This window comes from Pelobates fuscus, chromosome 1 (genome assembly GCF_036172605.1).
Source record: "Pelobates fuscus isolate aPelFus1 chromosome 1, aPelFus1.pri, whole genome shotgun sequence".
Lineage (NCBI taxonomy): Eukaryota > Metazoa > Chordata > Amphibia > Anura > Pelobatidae > Pelobates > Pelobates fuscus.
In genome coordinates this window covers 191,920,029-191,939,748 of record NC_086317.1, presented here as the reverse complement: position 1 = coordinate 191,939,748, position 19,720 = coordinate 191,920,029, and the positions used below count along the sequence as shown (strand labels likewise).

Sequence of the window (19,720 nt, the reverse complement as noted above, 5' to 3'; positions counted from 1 at the left end):
GACCACACATTCACAGGTCGTGTGGCACCAATTACCCGGTTGCAACATTGTTGCAATCGGTAATTAAGGGCTCTCCTAGGTGGCCGTCGTTCGACTACCGACCATGCGGCGGTCGGCCATCTTGGATCCTTTGTCTCTGCAGCGGTGTTCGGTCGTCGAGAGCCTGGAACTGAAAACGGCTACTCAATGATCCGAACACCGCTGGACTTCTAGAGCGTTCGGGAGTTCCGCGTTCGGTACATTATGTGTCCCGTACTTATTCGGTACTTTTAAACCCACTTTAATGTTTAACTGTATTATGTGCGGCGTTCGGTCAAATCAGCTGGGATCGGAGCGGTATTCTCCCAAAGTGTGCGCCCCGACCCCAGCTATCTACCGAACGTTCAGTTATTCCGAAGTACCGAATATTGTGTGAATTACAGATTTTAATGTCAATTGTCGGTTTTGCTGCACGAGGGGATAATCCACTTAATCGTCCATTTTAGTGGGAGTATCCTTCTCGTGCAGCAATGCCTGTTGGGAAAGTCACAGTGCATGTTGGGAGAAATCCCCTGGAATTACTGTATGGAAACCCCTTGCATGGGGAACTGTATAAATATGCTGCCTGTGAATAAACCGAGTTAGTTGACTCCCAAACTGTGTTTCGTCCGGTTATTGGGAGGATTGGGGATATTGCCTTGCTTTCTACTCTGACTGTGGATTTCCTAGATGTACCAACGGATATCGTATGCTGATACATTGCATTCCGTTACAATCATCCCCATACTCGGCCACTCGCTGCCTCACCTCGGCCAGCCAATCATCTCCAGAGCCAGAACCTTCCATACTAGTCTGCTCCCAGGGGCGCTGCACGCTGCTAGCGTTGCCCTCAATTTGTAAATCCAAACGTACTGTGTCTCCGAGCTGCTTTACCTCGCACTAGGACGCCATCCCACCGCTTGCCACCAATGTAACGGATCACCTGGCACCCCGACTGAGTACCTCCGTTAATGGATGCTCCTAGTGCTTCCTGAGGACTCCAAGCACTCTGGCAGACACCATAATCACCGAATCCGAGAAACCTTTAAATTCTCCCAAGCGTATGAATGCTGTAGACCATTGAATAGGAACCATACGAATAGGCTTGTACTCCTAGCAGTCAACTGGAACAGCATACAATAAATCCTTCCCCCAATAATGAGACGACACATCACTTTGAGGGTAAAACAGGAACTCTGGACTGGCTCATCCAGCCTGGCTTTTATTACACTAATCCACATACAGGCCACACCCAGGGGGAGGCATAAAATAACCAATCACATACATGGTTCAGCCCACACATCCCCTCCCCTCAGATAACATTAAACTCAATTATCCGGTACACTTTTTCAGCCAAGTTCTGGATGTACCCCAAAACCCGGGGGTACACCTTTAAATCCAGCATCGCTGGATAGCCCTTATTCAGGGGGACAACATATCCAAAATTCAAGTAATTCGGATGAATGGTTCGGGAGATATGGGGTTCCAAAGATTTGACCGACCGCATGGGTAAAGTATCCGAAAACAGTTCCATGCATTTTGGCCCTGCGGTCGGTCACAAACAAGGGAATGAAAACAGACGAATTGCCTGTGTTATAGAGCCTGGAGAGGGTTTGAATGAATTCCCTTGTTTGTGGGGTTCTTTCTACCGAACGGCGGGTCATTCGGTAGTTTCCATACGAATTTCTGGAAGTATGGAGGTCTCAGCGGTGTTTGCCTAGTCAAGTGTCCGATTTTAGTTCCAGACACTCGACGGCAAAACACCGCTGTTCGGTAGTTTAAGATGGCCACCGCCACGTGTTTGTTTCCCGAATGGCGGCCACCCAGAGGACAAAGAATACATCACACGGATTGCCAATTACCCGTTTGCAACATTGTTGCAAACTGTAATTGGAGGCACACTTATTCCTGGGTGGTCTGGTTGTTCGGTAGTTTCACTCAATATAATAAATGGAGTGATTCTACCGAACAATCAGATGAATGCTGCATACATATCCCAGGTTAAACTTAATACACATATAATATTACAGGCAGTACACTAGAATATGTATCACAGTCTTAAAGGGACAGTAGTCCCAAAAGTCCCAATATGTCCATAGATGCTGTTAAAAGGGCCAGTAGCAGCAATATACAGTACAATGTGCCCCAAATAACCCAGGGGCCATAGTCAGTAGGTAGGAGGCTAGCAAACAGGCTTCTCCAGGGCCCAGTGGCGAGGTTGGTTTCGCCACACCGGTTAATTGCCGAGCGCTGGGTGGCCGCAGTTCGTGCAAACGAACACGTGGCGGCGGCCATCTTTGTTCATTCGGATGCGGTCAGCGGTGTATGCTAAAGATTCTGTGGAACTGAAATCGGCTAACATTTTACCGAACACCGCTGACCCTTACCTTCTCCTACACTTTGTTTTTCAGCTCCAGAGACTAAGTCCCGTTCGAAATTTCCGCATGAAATTGACCGGCCGCACAGCCCAAATCTATGGAACTGTTTTGGGCAGGAAATTGTGCTTGCGGTCGGTCATAAAGGGACCTCCAGCTAACTTTTGATCCGCTGGAGGGATTTGGCTGATTTTTGGAAGTGTTTATGTTTGAAGTGTGCTGAGTCCAAATGTGTTTTTATGGAGATTGAATGTATAGTTTTAAAGTTACAGTGTATGTGTGAAAACTGTATTTTTACTGTATGCTATAATTATGTTATATGTTTATCTGAGGGGAGGAGACGTGGGGGTGGTACCATGTATATGATTGCTTATTTTCAACCTCCCACTGGGTGTGTTCTGTTTGTACCTTTTTGTAATAAAAAGCAGGCTGGGTGTTCCAGTCCTCAGTTCTTCTTGACCCTTCAAAACGTAGCCTCGTCTCGTTATTGGAGGGAATTGCTGTATCACACTGGGGATTGCTATGCTCTGCATATTCCCCTGAGCTTAATCACTTAGCTCTTTTAAGAGCTTGTTCCGGGTACGCTCTCCTGGAGGAGAGGTCTTCCCCACACGGTCCTGGAGGACAGAAGCCGATCCAGGGTGGAAGGAAGACGGCGCGGCTCCAGTTAAGCTACGGCGGTTGTGGAATCTGCGGTGGTTGTGGTGTCCAGTGCGGTGCTTGTGGTCCTCGGCGCAAGCTAGGAAGCGTCCATCAACGGAGGGTACTCAGTCGGAGTACACGGAGCTCCGTTACAAGGACTGTTTGAAAATTAGTCTTCAAGTAGTTTTCTGCCCAATGCAGACGTTTCTGCTTGTGAGCCTAGGTTAGTGCTGGCCGAATAGAAGGTTTATGCACAGTTGCAAGACTCTGGAGGACTCGACACCTTGATGTCCGTGGGACTCCAAAGGCACCAGCAGCTCCAAATATATGTTTGCTGCTATGTAATGGTATTTTATCAGCTGCTCTCTTGATCCGATGCATGGATCTGGCAGAAATCTTCCTCAATGTGCCTTTATCTGAACCCGTCTGTGCTCTGAATCAACCACAAATCTCTTAATAGTGCGATGATCACGCTTACGTTTTTGTGAAATATCTAATGTTTTCTTACCTCGTCCAAGGCATTGAACTATTTCTCTCTTTTCGGCAGCAGAGAGATCCTTTTTCTTCCCCATATTGCATGAAAATGGTGCGCTGCTTAATAGTGTGGAACACCCTCCTTTAGTAGTTTTTCCTTAAATTGGGCTCACCTGGCAATCTAATTATCACAAGGTCCGAGAGAGTTTTCAGTGATCAAAAGAGCCCTGAGACACAATGCCATCCATGAGTTAAACTGAAAAACAAAATATTTAATCTTTGTGACAAATAGAATTTGCATAATAATTTGGAACAGGGTGTATTGTAAAAATTAAATATAAATAAAACTGTAAACATTTTTTTAAAATATGTAATTTTATTCTATTTTGATTATATATATTTATATCTAAATACACTTAGATATACACTGCTCAAAAAAATAAAGGGAACACTTAAACAACACAATGTAACTCCAAGTCAATCACACTTCTGTGAAATCAAACTGTCCACTTAGGAAGCAACATTGAGTGCCTATAATTTCCACCTGTTGTCTATCCTATTTGCACAACAGCATGTGAAATTGATTAATACAAAATAGAAAAGGTGCGCTGTACCTTTAAAAATTTAAAGTGCGAATATGTGTATCAGAATAGTGCAAAAAAGAGTGTTTAACCAATATAATCACACTCAAATGAACGTATGTGCAAAATCTATACCTTTTGATTATTGTTATGAATAATCTATATGGATATTTAAGAAATAGTTTTATATTATCTTTTCCTGTTGTTTTTTGTTTTTTGTGCCATTCTTTCCAATTCTATATGTACTGTGGGATTTCCCTTTTGAGACATTTAGTGGACTTACCCCGTTTTTATTATAAAAAAAGACTATGGGAATGTATTCAATCAACTAATAGATTCCACGCCCCCAATATGGGTTTTAAAAGGCAGGACCAGCTACATCAGGACGTGATCTGAGGAAGCCGATTGGGCGAAACGCGTCATCACGTCATTTACGTCATCACGTCATCACGTGATCGGACGAAACTCCGAGTTCCAGGAAGTGCAGTGCAGTGCTGAAGTTTCGTATGGGATTGGTAGATATCTCTCATACAACACTGATACATGATTGTCTTACTTCCAAATGGGAACGGTGATCTTGGATTTTACTTACAAAATAAAGTGTTTTTATTTCTGATCAAGCTGGTACCCTGCTATTTTATACCATCATTCAAGTCCTGATGTGTGGACTTATAAGCTGGACAAGTTAGAGCAGACTTTTACTGCTCCATCTTTGTGAGTAATATTCCTATTTGGGTTTATTTAATACACTTGTTTCTCAAACAATATTATGCTATGTTTTTCCTCTTTGTATTTTTCTTACATATGTTTTAACTTGATTGGAGCATCTAAGGAGACATATTTTTTATTGTAAGTTATTATTCTATTACTTACCACTATTCACTTGCAATTTTGCACATACGTTCATTTGAGTGTGATTATATTGGATACACACTCTTTTTTGCACTATTCTGATGCACATATTCGCACTTTAAATTTTTAAAGGTACAGCGCACCTTTTCTATTTTGTATTGTTTGTATGGTGTTTTGTGAGCTTGTACACTATTAGGTGCTGCTCTACCTTTATTACTCCAATATTTACACCTTAGTTTACACGCTTAGCGCCTTTTTTTTGCTTGTTTATTTTTTTGATTTGTTACTCTGTATAGCTCTCATCAAGCAAGGCTGCTTTTTTCACTATGTCACTTTTTGAGTACCGAGATAATATGAAATATGGTTTTGAAGATGTACGACAATGTTCATATCTCCAGAAATGATGATATTGAAGTCACTTTCAAGGATTTAGAAAAGATTCTAGCTAAAGAAATTAAATATAAATGGGAGATTGCTACATTAGAGAGATATCTCAAAGATAAAATTACCCCTAGGGGTCTTAGGTTCTCTAAAACCCCTACATTTGAAAATGAAAAAAACACAAGTATGTAAATATGTGGAATGATGCACTTGAAAGATTTTCAATGGAGATGATGAACATAGTCATTTTATGCAGAATTGAAAATTTGACAGATCTAGATAAAGAGGTCAAAGAAATACAAAAATAATTAGAACCAGTGGCTGAAACCAAAGATTATGAAGATTTGACCAAATCCACTAAAGCTAATCTTAATAAATTGGAAGTCCAGGTGAAACAAATGAAATACAAAAAGTACAAGAGGGATATGGATGATTATAAATATAATAAAGTAAGAAATTATCATCAAAACAATTATATTGATCGAAAGAATAATAGATATGAGAACAGAAGATTTGACAATTACAACTTTAAACAAAAAGGATATAATTTTAAACAAAATGGATATAATAGGGGAAGAATAGACAGTTCTGATACCCCTAAATGGAACAACCCTAAATGGAGAACTCCAGAAGCCAATAAGGGCAACGAATGGAAGAGAGTGGAACCTAGAAATAGGCACTTAAATAGATCCAAAATAAATAAAAGCCCCCTATATGGAAGAAATAGAAGTCCCCTAAACAAAAATAGAGATCTAGCCTTATCAAATAGATATGATGCTCTGTCACGAGATCAATCAGACTCTAGACAGAATGATTTTTTAGGGAAGATGAGAGGGAAGGTTTCCTTCTCTCCCCTAAAAAGAAGGAGAGACAGAGAGGATGTAGAGAAGGAACAAGATTACAACAGCGAAAAGAGAGGAAGAATGTCCAATTGGAGGGAGTAATCAACCTGTCCAAGTTTGTTCCGAATAAGGATGAAATTAGAACCCTGAACAAAGGCTTAAAATTTGCCCCCAGTAAAAACTTCAATTCTTTTTCAGCATATATAGACATATTGAAATACTCTAGAACAGGGGTAGGCAACCTTTTAGCAGCACTGTGCCGATATAGGATTGTGATGTCCCGTAGCGTGCCGATCCTATTTTTTTTTTAAATTGAGGTGTGTATGCTGCCGTATTCTGCTTGTGTTATTTGTACTGTAATTGCTTTGGATCGTTGTATTTGTGCATTATATTGTATATATTATATTGTATATGTTCATTAGTAGTTTGTGGTATCGTGTATGATACATATGAATGTGGGCTGTGTATGGGGGCTGCTTGTGGAATTGTGTGTGGATGCATATGTCACATTGTGTGTTTAGTAATGTGGGGCTGTTTGGGGTATTGCATGTGAGAGGCTGCACGTGGGGTTGTGTGCATGTATGTGGATTGTTAGCGGGTTACGTTTGTGCTGATTGTGTGTATGTTTGTGTGTGGGCTGTTTGTATTATTTGTATGAGGGGAGGGTTATTCTGCATTTCTGTGTAGATCTAGCAGTGTGGGTGGCTTCCCTGTGGTCCAGTGGGGACCAGGCTGGCCAGGTACAGGTCAAGGACAGGAGCTGCAACAGCAGCTACGGGCTGCTTTACTACATGTGGATTCCCATTCACAAGTGCTGGGAGGAAGTGATCTCAGATCACTTCCTCCATGTGCTACAATGCTTAAATTGAGGATTGTCCTTCACAACCTCTTCGTATTAGCAGATATCTGAAGTTTTACTAGGACTCCTGATAAGCCAGAGCCTGTTTGGCTCTAGCAGCCTTGAGTGCCGTGCAAAGACACCTTGAGTGCCGTGCATGGCACTAGTGCCGTAGGTTGCCTACCCCTGCTCTAGAACATTAACCTTAAAAAGATTTTTTGAAATTAATAAGTACACAGATACTAGGAAAAGTGACAATCATACGGATATAAAGAATAAATCAAATTTCTATCCAAGAAATTATCGAACAAGTGCTATAGATATTTTTGAAAAATCTGTTATTGACGATTTTGAGAAATTAGGGAAATGTAATCACAAACGTAATTTGAACTTAAACCCTAATGAATATAAAGCTTTACAAAATGTAAGGAATAATAGAGAAATAATAATAAAGCCGGCTGATAAGGGAGGCAGTATTGTGATACAGGACACTTCCAACTATTTGAAAGAGTGCCATAGACAACTAGAGGACAAAAAGATATATCGGGTATTAGAAAAGGATCCAACGATAGAAACAAAACTTTCGCTAGAGACCCTACTAAAAAGAGGTAAAGAAGAAGGTATTTTAAATGATAATGAATACAAATTTTTAGTAGTCGAATTTCCTAGAGTGCCTATATTTTATACTCTGCCTAGGGTGCACAAAAATTTTGAAAATCCTCCGAGCAGGCCGATTGTGTCCGGAATTGGGTCTATTTCAGCCAATCTTTCCAAATACGTGGATATTTGGTTACAAAATTTAGTTAAAGAAATGCCATCATACCTTAAGGACACTACAGATGTAATTAAAATTATAAAAAACATCAAATGGGAAAATTGATATTTTCTAGTAACCTCAGATGTAACGGCACTTTATACCTCAGTATTAGATGGATTTTAGAAAACAATTATTTTAATTTCAATTCGAGATTTTACCTACAACTACAAGGTACGGCTATGGGGACCAGGTTCGCCCCTAGTTATGCTAATCTATTTATGTCAGGCTGGGAAACCGAAGTTATTTATAGCAGCCATAACTGGGGGACGAACCTGGTCTCATACCATAGATATATCGATGATATATTTTTTTATATGGAAAGGTACACAATCGGATTTAGACCTCTTTTTAGCAAGTATTAATTCTAACGAGTGGGGTCTACATTTTAGCAGTTCTTTTAGTAGCCAGAATATTAATTTCTTAGATTTAGAAATCTATGAGGAAGCCGGTATTTTAAAAACAAAAAATGTTTTCAAAAAAGTTGATGCCAATAGTTATATACTATACAATAGTGGGCATTGTACTCAGTGGTTAAATAATATTTAACCTTTTCTATTTTGTATTGTTTGTATGGTGTTTTGTGAGCTTGTACACTATTAGGTGCTGCTCTACCTTTATTACTCCAATATTTACACCTTAGTTTACACGCTTAGCGCCTTTTTGTTGCTTGTTTATTTTTTGATGTGAAATTGATTGTCAATTATCAAGACACCCCCAATAAAGGAGTGGTTCTGCAGGTGGTGACCTCAGAACACTTCTCAGTTCCTATGCTTCCTGGCTGATGTTTTGGTCACTTTTGAAGACTGGCGGTGCTTTCACTCTAGTGGTAGCATGAGACGGAGTCTACAACCCACACAAGTGGCTCAGGTAGTGCAGCTCATCCAGGATGGCACATCAATGCGAGCTGTGGCAAGAAGGATGCTGTGTCTGTTGGTGTAGTGTCCAAAGCATGGAGGCGCTACCAGGAGACAGGCCAGTACATCAGGAGACGTCGAGGAGGCCGTAGGAGGGCAACAACCCAGAAGCAGGACCGCTATCTCTGCCTTTGTGCAAGGAGGAACAGGAGGAGCACTGCCAGAGCCCTGCAAAATGACCTCCAGCAGGCCACAAATGTGCATGTGTCTGCTGAAACGGTCAGAACAGACTCCATGAGGGTGGTATGAGGGCCCAAAGTCCACAGGAAGGGGTTGTGCTTACAGCCCAACACCGTGCAGGACATTTGGCATTTGCCAGAGAACACCAAGATTGGCAAATTCGCCACTGGTGCCCTGTGCTCTTCACAGATGAAAACAGGTTCACACTGAGCTCATGTGACAGAGTCTGGAGATACCGTGGAGAATGTTCTGCTGCCTGCAACATCCTCCAGCATGACTGGTTTGGCAGTGGGTCAGTAATGGTGTGGGGGTGGCCTTTCTTTGGGGGGGGGGCGCACAGCCCTCCATGTGCTCGCCAGAGGTAGCCTGACGGCCATTCGGTACCGATATGAGATCCTCAGACCCCTTGTGAGACCATATGCTGTGTGTTGCACCACAGACTGTCCAGGAGTTGGCAGATTCTTCAGTCCAGGTCTGGGAGGAGATCCCTCAGGAGACCATCCACCACCTCATCAGGAGAATGTAGGGAGATCATAGAGGCACGTGAAGGCCACATACCACTTTAATTTTGAGTGTGACTCCAAATCCAGACCGACATGGGTTGAAAAATTTGATTTCCATTTTTTTATTTTTGTGTGATTTTGTTGTCAGCACATTCAACTATGTAAAAAAACATAAGTATTTCAGAAGAATATTTAATTCATTCAGATCTAGGATGTGTTATTTTTGTGTTCCCGTTATTTTTTTTGAGCAGTGTATATAGATATAATTTCATTCTATGTATATCTCCTTAACGACCGTGGACGAACTGGGTAGGTCCGACAAAAAAAAGGTCGGTAAGGAAAGCAGACGTACCTAGTATGTCCGCGGCAAATAGCAGCCCTGGATTTACCTGGATCGGCAATCCGCAGCAATCATGGTCGGGGCGGGGGAGGGGGACTGCCGGAGATCCTAGGAGCAGCTCTGGCCATCCTGGCCCTCCACCATGATCACATCACCACAATAGGACTCTAGGACCTGCCAGCAGGGGGGGCTGTCTGAGCTGTTAGGCAGCCCTCCAGGCTGCTAAAAAGTAAAAAAAAAAAAAAAAAAAAACATCTTCCATATTAGATATGTCATTTATTATAAAATAAAGGATTTTATATTATATGATTTCATTATAAATCTACTTTGATATAGATATATATATACACAAACACATCTCAATACTTATAATGAAGTTATATAGGTTTAATATATTATAAAATGCTTTGAATATATTATGCATATACAGGAAATAAGTGTGTAATATATATATATATATATATATATATATATATATATAATGAAAAAAAACAAATAAAAACTAACTTTGACCAGCGTTTGTGACTTAGTGGCTACTACTAAAGACTGGACATACCCCATTTTGAATACCGTGGGTTGTCTACTTTTACAAAATGGTATGTTGGGGTTTATTTTCATTACTGGACATTACTGTTTCAAAGGCAACCTAGGCCCAGCAAACCGATTTGGCAAATTTCAATGTGCAAACATGCAAAAAAACATAAAACCTGTACATTGGGGGCATTGTTGTACTCGGGAGATACTGCTGAACACATATTGGGGTATTATTTTCAATAACACATATCAGGAACTGAGAATCCACGCCTAAAATAAAATGAGCAAAAAAAGCGCAGGAAAAAAAAAAAAGGGACTACCTAAAAGTTTTACAAAGACTGGTGGTAGAATTAGTGCATGGAAAGTGTTAAAATACCACCACATTTGATACACCCTAGTGCAGGCATAGGCAACCTTCGGCACTCCAGATGTATTGTGTGTAAGCATTATGGGGGATTTAGTCCAAAACATTTGGAGTGCCAAAGGTTGCCTATCCCTGCCCTAGGGTGTCATTTTAAAAAGAATATGGTTTCATGAGGGTAAACTTAATTGGAAGGCTTCAAAAATGTCCCAAATAGGACATGGGTACATGGCCAGCTGTGAAAATTCCAAGTTGGAAAACTGGAATGCAATAAGGTCTTATGGCCCCCAAAGAACACAATACACCTGTACATGGGTATCACTGTACTCAGGAGATGTTGCTGAACACATATTGGGGTATTCTTTGGCAGTAACCCTTGAAGTTCTCCGTACATGTATTCTTTAATTGCCATGTGTGTCCAAAAAAAAAAAAAGTGTTTTATACTTTTATAGGGGGCAAGCCACCTAAATGGTGGTTTTAGCATTAAGTAGGGAATACAAGATTGTGTTCCTGACCCAGTGGTGATCCTCTAACATTGGGCTTTTCTAAACTCCGGAAAAAAATTGGAAACTATTTAGCAAGAGTGTTTGAAAGTTTTTTTTTTTTTTTTTTACAATACAGTTTTATATTAAAAAAAAATTATACTAAATGATATGTTGAAAAAATTGGTATCTTTAGAAAGACCATTTAATAGCAAGAAAAACTATAATGCGTGGGTACAGTAAATGAGTAAGAGGAAAATTACAGCTAAACAAACAGCAGAAATGTAAAAACAGCCCTGGTCCCAAATGGTAAGAAAATTGAAGTGGTCTGGTCACTAAGGGGTTAAAATACGTTCACTTATTTTAAGCGTCCGAACCAGATTCCCATTGGTCACTATTCAGGCTTATTCGAAAAAGTCAAAACCTTAATTTGTTCAGCAAAAATTGAATAGCAGATGTTTAAGTTTTGCTTCATTCAGACTTTGACTAAAAATATTTTTTTTCTGAAATGTGTTTTGGAAATTCCATTCAGATGAAGACTATGGAATTGCACCAAAGTAAAATAATGTCCATATTTCATCTGAAAATGAATTTATGAACACAAGTTTGTTTGAATGTTCTGAATATTTGCACTAAACAAAAATTTCATCAGCACCCAAGTCTACATTTCTCAAATGTACATTTCTCATGTGACTCCAACCCATTTTATTCCACAGTCTGTCAGTGGATATACAACATCAAGCTGTTGAAAAGCAAACATGGTGAGCATTGCTCAAAGAAACTTCGTAATCGATTCACCATTTGAAATGCTACTGCTAAAAAATAAATTAATTTAATCTTAGACGTGCAAGATATTCCCAGATATTTGGAATTGTTGGTTTCCTCCTCCTACCATTCTTATAATTAAAGCGGCACTGTCATGCAGATCCCGTTTTTTTTCACCCCCCTCCTGCCTCCACTACATCCAATTGACCCCTTAGTCACCCCCAAATGTCTAAGCCCCCTATTTATTCTTTATTTTCTGCCCCGATCTCTATTCAGGGCGCCGCCATCTTTGTGTAGGTAGATGAAGTCCCTATGGGATAGGTCATCTGCCCACACTAGATAACCTGTGAGATTCCCGCACATGCTAACGGGAATTTTATCTATCCATTCATTCGACAGACGAATGAATGAATAGAAAAATCAGACAAACAAACTAACACTGAGTATCAGTGTTTGTTTGTTCGTGCAGTTTATTACAAGGAGTGAGCTACCGGCACGCAGCTCCCTCCTTGTAATATGTAAAGACAGAAGCGGCAGGGAGCTGTGCTCCCCACCACTTCCTAAACCCCCATGTCCCCCCTCACTCTATGGGGGTCAATATGACCCCCATAATAGCATAAGGGACAATAAAGTCTCCTGAATGGCCCCCCTACTCGCTATACTGCGAGTAGGGGCATGTCTACTAAACAGTGAGCAGCCTACTATCCGTCCCCCACCCCTGCGCAGCCCCTGGGGGGCTGACCTATTGTCCTCCCCACGGCCCCCACCCCTGAGCGGCGGGTGGGGGCCATAAGTTACAATATGAGGGGGGAACCTACTGTCCTTCCCCGCCCCCACCCTTGAGCGGCAGGTGGGGGCCATAAAGATAATGGGGGGGTTGGGGACCTACTTACTGTGCTCCCCCCCCTCGCCCACACCCCTGTTCCTTGGAACTTTCCCACGCTGTGTAAAATGACAGAGCACTGTGATTGGATGGCTTGAAATGAGTAATCAGTGTTAGTCTTTCCCCCCCTCCGCCTCATCATTATGGCCCCCCAACCGGCACCCGGGGGTGGAGGACAGTAGGTGTGTACCCCCATTGTAATTTATAGCTCCCACCCACCGTGCAGGGGTGGGGGCCGTGGAAGGACAGTAGGCCACCCCCCTCATTATCTTTATGGCCCCCACCCACTGCTCAGACTAGACATACCCCTAGTCACAGTATATCGAGAAGGGGCAGCATTTACCAATGCTAAGTAATCTTTACTTCGTATTGGTAAATGTGGCTGAAAGCCCAATTTAGGTCTTCCAGCCTTTTAGTAAATAGCTCCCTAAGACCGTGGGAATTAGGGAGTTATCTACTAACTGGCAGCAAGATGCAGCCACGGCACAAATTGAATCAGAGTTTCATTCATTCGAATGAAATTCCGACACGGACAAAGTGCCGAATTGCGTTCTAAAACAATCTAACATACTGTTCATTGAGTTAGAACGCAATTCGGCAGTTTCGTCTAAAATGACAGGAAGCATCACATGATCAGAGGAAAATTGCTCTGACAAGCAGAAATTAAGCACACTTTACTCCTCCGCTGGTCAAAGCTGATCAAGAGGAGGAAACCTCCATAAGGCAAAGAATCCCTACTTTGTATTATGATTTTAAAGAAAAGAAGAACAGATCCTGAGAGAGGGGGAGAAGAGGAAGAGATTGAGGAAAGTTAAGTTCGGCATGACAGTGCCGCTTTAAGTTATTTTGTGTTCTATACACAGTGAAAGAATGAAATACTGGAAAATCTGACTCAGAAGTGCTAAAAGTTTCCTCATACACAGGATTCTACATAAATAGTCTGTTAAGGAAATTCAAGCAGACGAAAAATTCTCTCTTCGGAGTTATTTTATTCAGAACATGGTTTAATACAATCGCTGTGGTTTCCCCATAGTGCTTTTGATGTACAGAGCCCTCACATTCTGCCAGTTCTTCTTCAGAAGTGAAACCAAGAAATTGATAGATAGGTGGATGTTGTATACAAGTTCTTCCTCTGTCATTTTTACATGTCCAACTGCAACAGCCAAACATAACACCTGTGGAAAGGTAGTAAAGACAATTTATTTATTTTGTACAATATGCATAATTATAGATGTTAAGGGAAGGGCAGCTGAGAGTTCACCCAATAGCAGCATCAGACCTATTCTGTGGCCATTTTGTTAAGGATGCTTGACTACAATTGCCAATTATTTCACAGTGACTGGGTGTGTTATGATGGATGTAGTGGCTGTTACCTGCCACTTCAGCTTCGGGCATGTAACCATTTGAAAGCGCATCATGCCATAAGGAAATTTAAACAAACAAAATGGCATCTTGGACGCAGCCTCCTAATAGTTAACTACCAAAAAAAAAAAAAAACCTGTTGAAAGCCAGTGCAGCGTTCAAAGGAGAAAAAAAATAAATAAAATATATACAAATTTAAAAGAGCTACCACAACTCCCTTCACGGATACGGATATCTACAGCGACTTATCAGCCATTAAGGATTTGAAGCACACAAGGAACCCTCAAAAAGACTTATAGTACATATAATGTAAACTTAGTCACTCTTTGGATTACTAAACCAGTTAAGCAGGTTTTTAAGCATTATTAGAGTACGTGTACATTAATACACTGTACTGCACAATGTTTCATTTATTAAGTGTGGGGGGGGAGGGTTGTTAACTTGCCTTTTTCATTTGGAACTTTATTGTTGACTTCACCTCATCAACCTTAGCCACCATATTCTCATTGTGAGTAAGCAGTGAAGGGAACTTGCCAGCCTTGTTCAGCCCAGGTCCAAGTATACGGGGAATCTGCTTAATGAGAGATTCTGAGGCCAGGAATGCATCAAACTTTTTGGCTAAAAGATCACCCCCCCAAAAAAAAAAAAAAAAATAATCAGCAAGACTACACAGAAAAATCTCACACTCAATCTTAGCATAAACTTATCAAAAGAATGGAGGCATAGTTTGCATGAAAAGGACACCTCAGTCAACTTAAACATGACTACATACTCACCAAGCTTTTTCACAAGTTTTTTATTCTTGTTCAGTTTCTTTAAAGCCTCAATATCCATATGAGGTAAATCCACAGCCTTTGCTTCATCACAATGCTGCTGATCTCCCAGCACACACACTGAGAATTTAGGACGTGGTGTTGACTTCAGCCTATGGGTGCAGAAAGAAGTGTAAGCCATGAAATCTATGGACTTTACTAGAAGTGTTGCAAAAATTACAAACCTTTAAAACGTGTGACTTGTACTAATTGGTCGGTGGGTTTGAGAAAAAAAACCACACCTTCCCTCATGTTTTAAGACCCAGGGTAGGGGTCCGTCCAGATCACCTTAACAAAAATGTTATCTGAACTACCCAAATTGCTTGCCACTGCTGTTTGAGAGAAGAAAAAGCAAGGCAAAGGTTGGGTGATAAGAAAAATTCCCGACCTGACTGTGCCAGAGAAACGCTTGTCCTTTTGGGGATCATAGTTTTTCAAGCTGATCTGAAGCTCCACACTCTCAAGGAACCTTTAAAAAAAAAAAAAAAAGTGAAAAGTTAATTATACAGGTTCGTAAACAGATTCAAATAATAAAAAAGAACTACATAACAGTTGTGAATGGGGGTGGAAATAGATAAATGCATAATGGGATTGCCTTTTTGAATCTTATCACAGACCAGCAACAAGAAATCTATATCTCAGCAATATACAAGGTAGACTACACACACTCCCACCTTTGAATACAATAATTTATCTGTCCAATCCAATGCTTCTAACAAAGCAGTGATTAGAAAGCACAAAAGGAATCTCTGCACTCTACCTTCAATATATCCACTGTACTGGATATATTTAGTGTCATGCTGTGCAAATTGACACCCAATATAAATACCTTGGAAAATTGAAGGTCTTGAAGTGGATCAGGTATCTACAAGTTTTGTAAATATCCCTGAAGGTGACACCACCTGTTAGGTACTGGTCGGCGTGGGATACAGCGCAAGCTGGTTTTACTTACATAAAGATGACCATCATGGCCACTAACATCTTCTAGATCTTCAGGAGCAGCAGAGAGTACAACAGTGAAGTCCTATGGATGATCGCACAAGACCCCCTCTACCATATCTCTTGTGATAAGAGACCATGTCTGAATCACACAGCTGTCTCTTAAAGGGACACTATAGTCACCTGAACAACTACAGCTTAATGTAGTTGTTCAGGTATGATCTATAGCTCCCTGGAGGCAATCTAATGTAAACACTATTTTCAGAGAAAATACAGTGTTTACATTGATTGATAGGAATACCTCCAGTGGCCGTCACTCAGAGGGCCACCAGAGGGACTTCCTATCATGCAGGGCCCTAAAAAGGCCCTGTACACGTCAGACGTATTAAAATATGTCAACGTGTGCAGGAGAGAGAAGGCACTGTGTGCGCCCCTTCTCTCTCCAGCCTGTCAGCAGAGGAGGGCAAAGACCTCGTGCTGAGCTGTCAGTCAGCTCAGCTCACGGCCGCGCACATGCGCGGTACTGCGCTCAGGACTTCAGATGGCGGCATGAATGCCGCCCTCTGAAGTATGTGCGGCGAAGCCTCGCATGCGCACAAGGGAGCAAGGACGCTTCCAAATGGAAGAGTCTGATTGCTCCCTGCTCGCGCCCGCCTATTTCGTCATTTTGACGAAATGGGGGTGCGGCTTCACGTGGCTCCCGGCGCTGGAACCAGGTAAGTAAAAACTGCTGCCTGGAGAGTCCCTTTAACAGCTGCTTGGATAGGATACAAGTTGACAGTGCTTGGAGTTCCCCAACACTGTCCTTCCATTTAGTATTGAGCCCTACCGAAGGTGCGGCTAAGGCAGCAATTACACATGTTCTAGTAGGCATACGGATTATTCTTGCAATGGCACTGACATGCTCAATGGAAGGACAGCACCAGGGTACTCCAGACACTAAGCACTTTAACTGCGTCCATTTACATGTCTCAGGAATAACTTGGCCAATACCCATTACAGTTACACATAAAAGTGGCACTGTCACACTGAACTGACCATTCTCCCATTTCTTCTGCTCACACTCAGAATGTTCTTTTCTTTATTTCTGATCTAGTTTACGTTTAACCATAAGATAGAGTAGTAACTGATACTTGAGGTCCTCACACTCTGCATGAGGACAGAGCATCATCACATTAGCACCTGCTCGTCAAGGGACTTTGGAGGAGGCTAAGCTGCGACCAGGTAAATAAACAAAGGATTTTACAATTTTTATCGCAATGGAGGGCAAAGGGAGTGATAGTGCAAGGAATACAGCTTTGTATTGCTGACACGATAAGTATCCCTTCAAGCTCCTCCTTGGGTCAACGCGCAAGAAAAAGATCAGAAATAAAGAACAGATTCTGAGAGGGGAAGAAAGAGGAAACAATAGGAGATATGCAAGTTCAGTGTGAGTGCCGCTTTAACAAGACTTTTGATGGAGACACTAGATAGGCTCAAATCGTGCTCTCTTTACAGCATATTGAAACACTGCAAAAAAGCAAGAGCGTTGCATTACATAAAAATCAGAACTGCTACACATTACCCTAGTTCAGGCATAGGCAACCATCGGCACTGCAGATGTTTTGGACTGCACCTCCCATGATGCTTTGCCAGCATTATGAGTGTAAGAGCATGTAGTCCACAATATCTGGAGTGCCGAAGGTTGCCTATCCCTGCCTAGTTAGAACCACTATTGTACAAGTTTAAGCATTCATGTGATTTCTTTGATTATGCTGCCACTAAAAGGGACGTTACCATTACTGTGCTCTCACTTTGTATTCATCCGATTTATTTGTTTTTATTGACACCACGTTGACATTCGAACGTGACATTACTGCGTTTTTACTTAAAGGGACACTGAACACCTTTATGTTCCGGGCACTTTCAATATTGTAACAATCTTCTTTCCACAATTGTACATTTTAGGAGATGTCAACATTTTGTTTTACTCTACACATTACTATGAAGTTAAATGTATAATGACAGTGTTTAACTAGAAAAACATGCACTGTCACATGAAGTATAAAACAATTGTTGCACTAGTTGTCCTTACTTTCGTCTTTTTTTCTTTGATCCTTGAAGTAACTCTCTTACAGCCTCATAGAGTGTATCACGGGAAACTTTGCTGCTGCAAAGCAAAAAATAAGAAAAATAAACTGCTGCCATGGTGCCTTATACTTCAGTGTACTTTACATGCAGCATATAATTAAAATTGTTTACGCTTACCAAAAGTATTTTCTGTATTAATTAAAACTTTTTAAAGTAAAAAAAAGTAAATTTGGCAACAGGCATTAATATTATCCCCCTTAAGGACCAAACTTCTGGAATAAAAGGGAATCATGACATGTCACATGTCATGTGTCATTAAGGGGTTAAATATGAATATATAATGCCAGTTGCCAAATAAGAAACTGGTTGAAGAGCGTTTTAGCTAAAATAGGAAATGGCGAAATTCAAAAGGAAAACGTTAATATTCAGACAGCTTTTGCAAGAGCTGAATGAATATACAATTTAGCCTCACCGATAGGGTAAATTATATTAACAGTAATTCCGATTAATCCGAAGGAGGAAAAAAAACAAAAACACAACTATTTCCTGCTCCATCAACGGGATTAACACATTTCGTTTTAGTAGATACGCTCGAAGGATATTTATCGACTTGTTTTTTTACCGCCAATATAACATTGTCCGTTCACATTGTGGTTGATCGTTACAACTGACGGCAAGAAAATTAATATTACATGTGATGTAATCGCTGCTCACGAAATTAGAATACTTCTGCCAAAGAGCTACGTGGTTTTTTTTTAATACGTAACGTGTTTTAACACAGTAGGAGTAACAAGGTTCGATCACAGAATGCGGGGCCTAAAATAGCTGATGGAGTCAGTCCTAAGGGCCACGCTCTCTAATCGAGACCGAGAAACCTTCACGTACTCCAGTGTTTGGCATTGAATAATTACAGATACAAACCAAACGAAATAATTATTTCAATAGCAGCGAACACAACCAAAGATATATATACAGTCGCTACAACCAAATACAATCCCTCACCTCATTTTTCCAACACCGCCTTATTCACACACAGCCAAGAAAAGGGCTGCGTGTTCTTGAGCTGGCACATTTAAAGAAGTATGTTCTCGCGAGCTTTGAGCTCATTTCTCCTCCCACTTAACGCCATATTTGTTGTGGCACGGAGTCGAAAATGGAGAGTGTTCCATCAAAAAACCCTACCCCGTGACAATTCCCTACCCTCGTCACTTCCGGTGACGCGGCCGCTGTTCTATCAAAAAACACTACCCCATGAAAATTCCCTACTCTCGCCACTTCCGGTGACGCGCCCGTACCGGAAGTGACGTTTGGACGGGGGTGTGCGCCACAGCGCAAGCGCACACCAACTAGGTAGGGATTTTTCACGGGGTAGGGGAAATTAACGCCACAGTGCGCACGCGGCTCAGTACTCCCGTCGGAGGTACAGCGCGCGTGCGCACTAGTGCCCAGGGAGCACTCCACACACCGCGCGTGCGCAGTATAGGGGTAGGGAAATTTGATGGCCATTTGTTCTGTGAAATCTCCCTACCCCTATACTGCGCATGCGCGGACTCTGCGTCGGTTTAAAGCCTCTCCCTGCTCCCAACGCTCTCAGCCATCCAAGGGGAGGGTGAAGTATGGTGGGGGTTTCTGTGAAATATATGGGGGGGGGGGTCTGCGCTGTATAATGGGGGGGGTCTGCGCAGTGTATGGAGGGTCTGTGCCGAATTGGGGGGTATGTGCAGTATTGGGGGGGTCTGTGCAGAATTGGTGGGT

The 19,720-nt window shown here is 41.6% G+C and overlaps 1 protein-coding gene across 1 annotated transcript; it reads right to left on the bottom strand.

The window, feature by feature from the left end:
- Positions 1 to 13,756: 13,756 nt before the first annotated feature.
- RPL10A (ribosomal protein L10a) lies at positions 13,757 to 19,067 on the bottom strand. The gene is made up of 6 exons (XM_063453191.1): positions 18,968 to 19,067; positions 17,970 to 18,044; positions 15,345 to 15,425; positions 14,921 to 15,069; positions 14,590 to 14,762; positions 13,757 to 13,957 (listed from the first exon to the last, which is right to left on the bottom strand). The coding sequence occupies exons 1-6, from the start codon at positions 18,970 to 18,972 to the stop codon at positions 13,787 to 13,789; spliced, it is 654 nt and encodes a 217-aa protein (XP_063309261.1). The 5' UTR covers positions 18,973 to 19,067; the 3' UTR covers positions 13,757 to 13,786.
- Positions 19,068 to 19,720: the final 653 nt, after the last annotated feature.

Bases quoted from the DNA above. Each gene is read 5' to 3' on its own strand.
- RPL10A (XM_063453191.1), bottom strand. The intron at 15,426-17,969 runs GTAAGGACAACT...TTTTTTTTAAAG, and splicing joins TCAAAGAAAAAAAGACGAAA to GTTCCTTGAGAGTGTGGAGC. The intron at 14,763-14,920 runs GTGAGTATGTAG...GTGATCTTTTAG, and splicing joins AAAACTTGTGAAAAAGCTTG to CCAAAAAGTTTGATGCATTC.